Source organism: Gasterosteus aculeatus, chromosome 1 (genome assembly GCF_964276395.1).
Source record: "Gasterosteus aculeatus chromosome 1, fGasAcu3.hap1.1, whole genome shotgun sequence".
Lineage (NCBI taxonomy): Eukaryota > Metazoa > Chordata > Actinopteri > Perciformes > Gasterosteidae > Gasterosteus > Gasterosteus aculeatus.
The window spans coordinates 17,832,366-17,841,643 of NC_135688.1; the positions used below are offsets into that span (position 1 = coordinate 17,832,366).

At 45.3% G+C, this 9,278-nt stretch overlaps 2 protein-coding genes across 2 annotated transcripts; one reads left to right on the top strand and one right to left on the bottom strand.

Annotated features, from left to right (window-relative positions):
- Nucleotides 1-1,311: 1,311 nt before the first annotated feature.
- Nucleotides 1,312-3,940, bottom strand: nup88 (nucleoporin 88). The gene has a single exon (XM_040179854.2). It carries the CDS (start codon nt 3,938-3,940, stop codon nt 1,736-1,738), a length of 2,205 nt encoding a protein of 734 aa, XP_040035788.2. The 3' UTR covers nt 1,312-1,735.
- Nucleotides 3,501-7,541, top strand: psmd8 (proteasome 26S subunit, non-ATPase 8). The gene is made up of 7 exons (XM_040179867.2): nt 3,501-4,118; nt 5,016-5,088; nt 5,218-5,320; nt 5,434-5,599; nt 5,992-6,092; nt 6,315-6,426; nt 6,722-7,541. The coding sequence occupies exons 1-7, from the start codon at nt 3,915-3,917 to the stop codon at nt 6,857-6,859; spliced, it is 897 nt and encodes a 298-aa protein (XP_040035801.2). The 5' UTR covers nt 3,501-3,914; the 3' UTR covers nt 6,860-7,541.
- Nucleotides 7,542-9,278: the final 1,737 nt, after the last annotated feature.

A 9,278-nucleotide genomic window follows, 5' to 3' on the forward strand; every position in this document is an offset into this window, starting at 1 on the left:
CCCGGTTCAACGGTCCGCTCCCTTTCGACCATGTTTACCTCTGCATTCACTCCTTCAGTAGCACGCATGTGTATGCGTTTGATCTCAACCCGCGTACACGAAGCGGCACGAGCAGAAAAGTACGGGCCTAGTGCAGAGCCGCCTGCGTTTCACACAGGATCACACGAGGATCACACAAGGAGGGGCGGCCTCCCTGTTCCACTCCACCATGGAAAGACACACAAATGAGAAACAGGCAAGGCGGCCCTTTCCTCCCTGCTCTCTGCCTTACAGTGACTCACATGTGAAGAATGTGGTGGGTCGGCCCAAGAGTTATTAATATCTCCTTTCCTAGGGTCCGCTAAGTTTCCTCAGGCTCCTACACAGGATCTAGACACTGTACCTTTATGAAAGACTTTAACAACATCCCCCTATTTGGTGAATTCCTGAGTGAGACCTGCAGCACACCACACCCTCTCCCGTGTACTGGTGGGAGGCAGAAACAGGGAGCTGAAATGTGGAAAACGTCCAAGTGAGGTGACAAAGTTCAACCGAGATGAACAAGAGAACTTATGTTGGGTCCTTTTCAAGTTATTGCTACCAATGGTATTTTAAATTAATTTAAAAAAAACATCCCCAAAGCAGTTTGAAGAATGGCTGCCTGCTCCAATCAAGCTACAGCTAGAATGGGGAAAGGGGGGACAACAGACCCCCCTCCTCCACCACCAGCATCGGACGTCCCCAACAGTGAGGGTTACTCAACAAAAGCGGGGTCTCCGTGTACGTCACTCAGTGTTTACATGGGGGAATTCCTTACTCGCAAACCTGCGGTAGAAGGAAAAACCGAGGGCAACTAATCTGGACAGGGGGGACATCTGGTGGATGCAGGAGTCATGGCAACCTCACTGCGAAAGCTGCCTGTGGATGGCAGATTGGAGGCATGCAGATGCATGTTTTACGAGACACGATCCCGGCTATGTACATATGCAGTAATTGTCCATCCTGTCAGCACTGGCCCTGAAGTGATGTACTGTGTTTTCCTTTTGCACCACACTACATTTAAGAGCCGTCAGCAGCTACAGCTTCATATTAGCTGGATTTAAGATGCCTTTGGACCAGCAATCATTTCTGCAGATGCTTTAGGAAGAACTTTCTCTATGGCTGACATGAACTGGTAATTACACAGTAAATTTCCACTTACATTTAAAAATGTGAATATTGCCTTTAGATTGACTATAGAAACCGTAAGCATCCTTTAACCTCATCATCTTTGCATTTATATATTCGTGTTCGGTTGTGTTACATGAAGTAATGGTTGATATGGGTCACAAATGAGTTAAAGAACTTCATTTATTTACTTTATTACAGAGAACTTTCATTTTATCATCCATCCAAAAAGTGAGCAGAGCAAACAATGTTGGAAAGCTGGAAAAATAAATTGATGCTCTGACTAGATAGCCGACCCAAACCCTAACGTATAGAAACACATATGTATGGATCCTTACATATGCTTATGTATCCCTTTCAAGAGACAAACAACGCGTAGTAACAAAAGGTAAAGTTATACAAGCATATATAAAATATCTTTCAATACAAATATCCATTCCACTCGTGGCACATTGAGTCATGACTAAAGCACTCAATGCTTCTCGTTGAATATCACAAACGGGCAGATTTCATGACTGTAGTCAGACGAGCAATTAAATTATTTCCCCCAACTGTTAGCGGTACATTTGTTTACCCCTTCCTGATGCCCTCAGAAACTGAAATGGCTTTTGATATCCTTGATCTGTTTCATCATGTCACCAATTTGCTGTCCCTGCTCCCGGAGGACATCCTGGACAACCTTCTTCTGTTGGGCATTGAGGGAGACCTTGGTCCTGGCTGCAGGCACATCCTTGTCCACTTGGGTCTTCTGGTACTCCATCTTCATGTTCACCTGTTTGATGCAGTTGTCAAGGTGCCTCAGTTGATCGCTAATGGTCTGCACCTCCTTCTTCATATCCTTTTCGCTGTTTGACAGTATGGGCAGTCGGCTCTGCAGGCTGCCCAGCACTTTTTTAACCTTGTTCATGATGGTTTCCTGGCGGTACTTTGCATCTTCGAACTTGTCGGCCAACCTCTCCGCTGCCTCTCTCAGACTCTTCCTCTCCTCCCTGCACAGAGTCAACTCCTCCAGCTGCTTGTTCTTCTGGCTGGTCAGCAGTTTCACCCGTCTCTGCATCTCCTCGCGGGCCATGTCCTGCTTGAGAATGTACTCCTCGCGGAAGACCTGCGTGGCTCTGCTGAGGAGCTGGAGACACTCCGCCGGTGGCGGCGACGTGTCCTTGTCCCCGGCTTTGAGCACCAGGGGATTGGTGGAGCTGCGCGCCAGGATGTTGCGGATGTGCTGCTCAAAAGAGTCGTCGGCCAGCCCGCGCAGAGGGGAGCTGCCAGAGCCCGGGCCCGGGTGCGTGCAGAGCAGGGGAGGGGAGGGGGGCCGGATGGAGCTCAGCAGGGGCAACAGGATGCACTCGTAGGTGCTGGTGATGCAGATCATGGTTGCGCCCAGGGAGAGGTCGGACACAATCACAAAGCCGAGAACCGGAGCCGACCGACTAGACAGGAGGGGTCTGGTGCAAAGAATGTGCTCTACAATGCAGCGCTTCTCAGCTGCCAGCTCCTGGAGATTGTCCACGTCCTCCTCACCCGACTGGAGGAACATCTGCAGTTTGTTGACCCAGATCAGCCCCACGCTGTGCACTCCTGCCTCGTGGGTGCAGTGATACCTCTGCTGGCAGAGGGGGTCTCGGTGCAGTCTGATGGGACAGGTGAAATCAAAGTCCTGAGGTTCCTCATCCTCCCCGGTGGCTACTTTGAGGGTGAGCTCCAGCTCCAGGCACTCAAACACGTAGAGAGCCGGCACCGCCTCTGCCCCCCGGATCCACTTCTCCACCGCCCGGGTCTCCTCCTCCTCTTCAGACTCCAGCACCACGCAGTGGTACAGCGTGCCCGTCTCCGTGGCGATGACCAGGATGCTGGGCACGCACGGCAGGCAGAGGATGGCGCAAGCATCGTAGCCATAGTTGTCCTCGGCGGCGGGGTACATCGGGAGAGGTCCCATGGGTTTGGTCAGACTCACACCCTTCGCCTGGCTCGTGTAGCTCACGTAGGTCTCCCCGTTTTCGTAGAGGATGTACAGAGGGTACACCGGCTGGTCTTTGGGGAAGTGCGCAGCCAGCTGCCGGAGCGGGGACGACGTGGACCCGAAGTCAAACGCCACTGCGATCTCGCCCAGAGACGCCGCGTAGGAGCGCGCCGGCGGATGCCCGCCGGTGTCGTCCTCCGACTGCGACACCGACAGCACTTTGGCCGGCGTCTGCGGCGACTTCAAGCCGTAAAACCGGACGGTGTTGTCGGACGTGAGCAGCACCAGGTGGGGCTCGTCGGTCTCGCCGGGGTACCAAGCCGCCTGCCGCAGAATCACAGACGGCGAGCTGGTGAAGAAGCGCTCCGCCACCGGGATGGTCTTGCAGTTGATCTCGCGCCGTCCGCCCTCGAACTCGGACCTCTTCCCCCACCGCTGAGGGAGCTCCAGCACGGAGGCGCCCCGCAGGCCGACCAGCGCGACGTGGTGCTGCGTGGGGCTGAGCAACACCTGGCACAGCTCGAAGAGAGGCGGGTTGATACACAGCAGGGTTTGGTGGTTCCCGCTCCCGTCGCCGAGACTCCCATCCGTGTTTAGGTGTCGCAGGTTGGTCGTGTAAAACACGCGGTCGGAGTCGTCCCAGACGAACAGGTCCCCACCCAAACAGAAAGTGAGGTTTTTAGCGACCCCTCTTTCATTGCCGTTGGGTTCCCGATCCAACTTATCTCTTATTTTTTGGAAAATAGCATGGTTTGGTAGATCATTCAACCACCGTTCAGTTCCGAATGCCGCCATCTTGATTCGCCGTATGCCCGTGAAGGGAAAACTGTCCATGGCAACGAGAGTGCTTTACGACAGTTATTTAACGTATTACGGCGGCCGGTGTCGTTTATTTTGCAGAATCACCATGGCGTTGAAAGAGACTGCTGGGCTGTATGAAACACTCAAAGCAGAGTGGAACAAGAAAAACCCGAACCTGAGTAAATGTGGAGAACTTCTAAGCAAACTTAAGGTAGAGTCACATATACTTTTTTTACGACTCGAATCCGGGACTTTGCCTATTTAGAAGCCACACCGCTGTTAGCATATGTAGCTGCGCCTGCTAACTTAGGCTAGCAATGCTAACGTTGTGTATAGTTTTCTATCAAGTAACGTTCCACTGTAGACACCTAACTTAGTGCAGTACAATATTACATTTGAAACGATGACATTGAATGAAATTGGTTAACTATTTGTTGGTGCTTAACGTTAGCGGGAGGGACTATCTAACGTTAACCCCACCGGGATTTCTGTTATGACGGACACGGTAATTGTTGCTAACGTCAACGCACCGGTGGCTAATTCATTGTCCAATTAGTGTCAACCTGGAACTGAACAACAACATAAACCTTTGAACGATAGATAATTCAGACGACCACGTTAACTGTTAATGCTCGGTCATCCGTATACTATTCCTCTGATGAGATGATAATGTTCGAGGCTAGATTTAGTCTTCCCATTAAACTCCAGGTCGAGGCAGAAGTAACTGACCAGTTATAAAGCACAGAGGAGGAACAAATATCCAGATGTTATGTAAGAAAAAAATGCTTAAATGTTTCAGAACCGTACAGACCATATTACTGGGTTATGATTATTAATGCGTAGCGCTGTGTCACCTTCATGTTGCAGCTGGAGTTGGTGGCTCTGACTTTAATATCTAGCAGGCTAGTTTAATTTGTATATACATAATACATTACGTGATTAGTTTAGAGAAACCTCTATCTAGTCCAACTAGGAATTAAAACTGTCAAATAACTGTTAGGAAATGTAGGGGCGTATAGGTAGTAACTAGCATTTAATTTAAAAGCATTTAAAAAGCATTTAAAAACAGAAAAGTGTTTTAGAAAATGACATCAAACTTCTTTTGCAGGTTTCGTTACTGGAGCTGAACTTCCTCCCAACCACCGGGTCTGCGCTCACGAAGCAGCAGCTCATTTTAGCCCGTGAGTAAAGGCAGCATGTCAGGCTGAAACCAAACATTCATATTAATCATGGATTAGCTTTTGTTAAACTAGTATCACGACTATCACCATGGTATCCTCAATGAGGGATAATCTCTGTCTGTGTTCCAGGTGATGTCCTTGAGATTGGAGCTTTGTGGAGTATCTTAAAGAAGGACATCCCTTCCTTTGAGAGATACATGGCCCAGCTAAAATGTTACTACTTTGATTACAAGTAATGTCACCTTTTTAATTAAAATAAAGAGTTTTGTGTGTAGTAGGGCTCTGCTACATATTACTTGCAAGGCTATTCTAACATTATTCTTTCCTTACCTTTTTGTAATTCAGGGAGGAACTTCCTGAAGCTGCCTACATGCATCAGTTACTCGGATTGAACCTGCTCTTCCTGCTCTCACAGAACCGTGTTTCTGAGTTTCACACAGAACTCGAGAGACTGAATGCACGAGACATTCAGGCCAATGTGTACATCAGACACCCAGTCTCCCTGGAGCAGGTGCTGACATTACACTCTGACAAAGCACACATTTCATGTTTGATATTGCACTAAAAACATTGATATTTTTTTGTGCACATGGCAATTTGTACTCAATGGAATTCTTTTTTCATAGTTTTATTAGCAAACTACAAAATGTGTTCTAATGCCCTTCAACTACTAAATGAATTCCTTCAGATGATCATGTTTATCCTTTTTGCCATTGTCTCCTCAACACTAATTCTTCGTACAGTTTGCTAGACATTTTTAGCTGGCCAGGGTTGATTGTTACTGGCAGACATGCCTCTGTAATGATTTAAAAAAGGAATAGTGAAAATACAAATTATTATATAAATATTGGGTAAAAACAAGTAAATAACAATGTGATGTTTTATATCCATTCTTTGTTTCAGTACTTGATGGAAGGAAGTTACAACAAGGTGTTTCTTGCCAAAGGCAACATCCCCGCTGAGAGCTACACCTTTTTTATAGATATCCTGCTCGACACAATTCGGTAAGAATCAATATGGTAAACTTACCTGCATATAGATATATAGATACACACACCATGGTAAATTGACTCTGCCAAGGAAACGATTATTGTTATTTTTAAGTATCCGGGATTCTTAATTCTAACATGTTTAATCAGCTGGTCGAGATGAAAATGACCAGGTGATAAAATGGTATTGTCTTTAAAGAAACACTTCACCTAAATCTGGAACCTTTTCAATTGCAGTGATGAGATCGCAGGTTGCATAGAAAAAGCATACGAGCAGATCCAGTTCAGTGAGGCCACCCGTGTGCTTTTCTTCAGTTCACCCAAAAAGATGACTGATTATGCCAAGAAGGTTTGTATATTTGTCCTCGAAAAACTGAATTACATTTAATGCCAAATGTCACTCGTGTGCAGGTGTATAAAAAAAAAAAAAAGAAACCAACAGGGATGGTGTTTTCTAGTTGCCTTTGAATATAGTGGAAGGGAGTTGTTTCTCCATACTTGGTTTGTGTAAGATGATTATACAAATATAAACAAGTCTAAAACTAAATTAAAAGCAACTTCTATAATTGGTTCCAACACTAGATTCTTTCAGACATAGAATTTAATTTCTGAACAGCCAAAGCTTATTGTGTATTTCTTCTCAGAGAGGATGGAGTTTGAGCCCAGACGGCCAATACTCTTTCACCAGTCAGCAGCAGCGGACAGAAGAGGTAACCATCCCCTCTACGGAGCTGGCACAACAGGTCATCGAATATGCACGACAGCTGGAAATGATTGTGTAATCCGCCCCCAGGAACACACACAGACACACAGGCCGCCGATTCTGTGTATATCCAGTCAGCTCAAATGCAGTTTCCTTGAGGAATACGACTTAACAGAATGCAGAGTGGTTGGTTTGTTGCTCATACCTCAAAAGCAATCAACATCTGTTTTTCTTATATTCCACTTAATCTGCAGGTCTTTCTGTGGAAGTTTTTTTTCCTTTTAAAAGATGGGGAACAAAACAGCGATTTCTGCATATTTACGTTTTTATTGAAGACATCGAAGGGTTTCAATGTTCCAGTTGGTTATTTCAGCCAAGATAACATCAAAACTGAGCTTTTAATGTGCTCTGGCCAAACAAAGTCCTGCTTGAACATTTAAAAACCCCTTTGACTTCTAGAAAGTAAATTACATTTACCACCCTGTTTCGTTGCCTGTCAGTGTCGCACAAAACTATCGGACTCTGAACTGAACATTTTTCATCAACACTCAAGTAAACTCCTTCTATACAAAGTCAATTTAGTCTTAAGTAAATCTCACAGAACTCGATTGACCTTGCCTTGGATCTCTTTAATTAACAGAATTTCCATTGAATTTTGTGTGTTTTCTAAGTGGTAATGCCTCTTCCACCATTAATGATTTGTGATTCAGTTGGTATTACAATGCAAATCGTTGTCTGCAATAAACAATTCAGAAAATAAACTGTTTTAATGACTGTTTCAGTTGTTTTTGTTTGACAGTTCAGCTCAGTCTTTCCCCGTGAGCAAAACTGCATGATCTACAGAATGCAAGCCACTTGCGTAACGTCTTTTGAATGTCTAATATCATTTATGAGAGTTTAGTAAGTTTAGGCGTACACGTGTGGTTTGTGTTTCAATATATACCTGTAGAGCTTATTGATCTTGACCTAAACCAGTTTTATGTACTGAGTTTAAGATTGAAAAAAATAATGTTAACGCAGAGCCGATTTAAATTGAAATGGCTAGAAGTGTAATCTGTAACCCACCATGATTTGTACATTTGGTACCGTTCTGTCCCAGGACTTTGCTTTCAATGTCTGCATGTTTAGTTGAGTTTGGTAAACCTCGGGTGGTGTCCTATGTGGGGCACCTGTTCCGGTCACATGATTTCAAAAGCCTCTCCACAGTAGCACTTACTCTCCGCCGCTTTCTCTGTCAGCAGACTCTGTAAGAACAGTCTCTCCCCCAATCTGTTTGTTGCATCTTTAATTTTTGTTATATAAGAACTTTGATTGTCACTTAAGAGTCACAGACTCTTAAGTGACAATCCGCTAGAAGGGGCAAGTCGGGTCTGACTGGTTCCAAAAGTGATGGGTTATTATCCCTGAATTGTTACCCTGGACACTAGTGTAGTACTATATATGAAATGAAACATAATAAATGTATGAAAATAAATACATACACCATATGTGTCAGGAATTGAGTGTATCGTATATTACAAATTGGGGTTAAAATGATGCATCAAATGTGACATTAATCCTGAGTGCTGAGTTAGTTACCTGTCAGTCAACAGGAGGAGAAAATCATCCTAGTCGGTTGGAAACTCCGTGCAACAAGCTCTCAAAATGGATTTACGGAACCTAGAGACAAGGGTGAGAAGGAGCATGACCGGACACTCCCGAGCTAGCTTCAGCTTTTAGGTCAAAGATCATCCTCTTCTCTTAAAAAGTTGGGGTAAGGATTTGCCCCCAAACTTCCATCCATACCTTAGTTGCACGGCAGCATCAGGGAGTGGTGAGGGTGGAAAATTGTGAACGCCCCACTCATAAATCCTAGAAACCTCCAAAGTGTAGCAGTATTTGAGGAATCACTGAACTCCATGACAAATTAGCTGTGAACAAAGTCCAAAGCTTACCTCAAGACAAGAAAGGCTAAATAATAAAGTAATTCATTTATTGGAAAATCATAGTAGGTTTAACTGGCCGACTCCTTGACTACCAACACAGATTAAATGCTTACCACCCAAAAACTATAGCTTGCACTAAAAGGGCTTGTACTTAGCAGGCCGGGTCCATAGCATTTAGAAAAGAACCCAAACCAGCACACCAAACCCCTTTGTACGGAAATAGTAAAATCAAACGGAACCATCACGGACAAGCCCCTAGGAGCGCATAGTTCATTTTGTGAATGAGAAGAAGATGATAGATATTTCAAGGACCACAGAAGGTAATGGACAGCGACTCTAAACATGCAGAGTCAGCGCGTGCACCTGTAGTGGTCAGAACTTTGCACTCTCAAGGACAATGATGCAATGTTGTTGGCTGGAGAGGTTAGCATCTAAGACTGGAAAAGGACATGTGTGCCATTCAGTTGATGGCTCTTGTACTTGTAATACTGGCCAAGTCAACACTTTTACCATAAGCCCCCCATGTCATTGAACACCTCCAGTGTGGCATCAAAGGCAAGCTGACAGTGGACA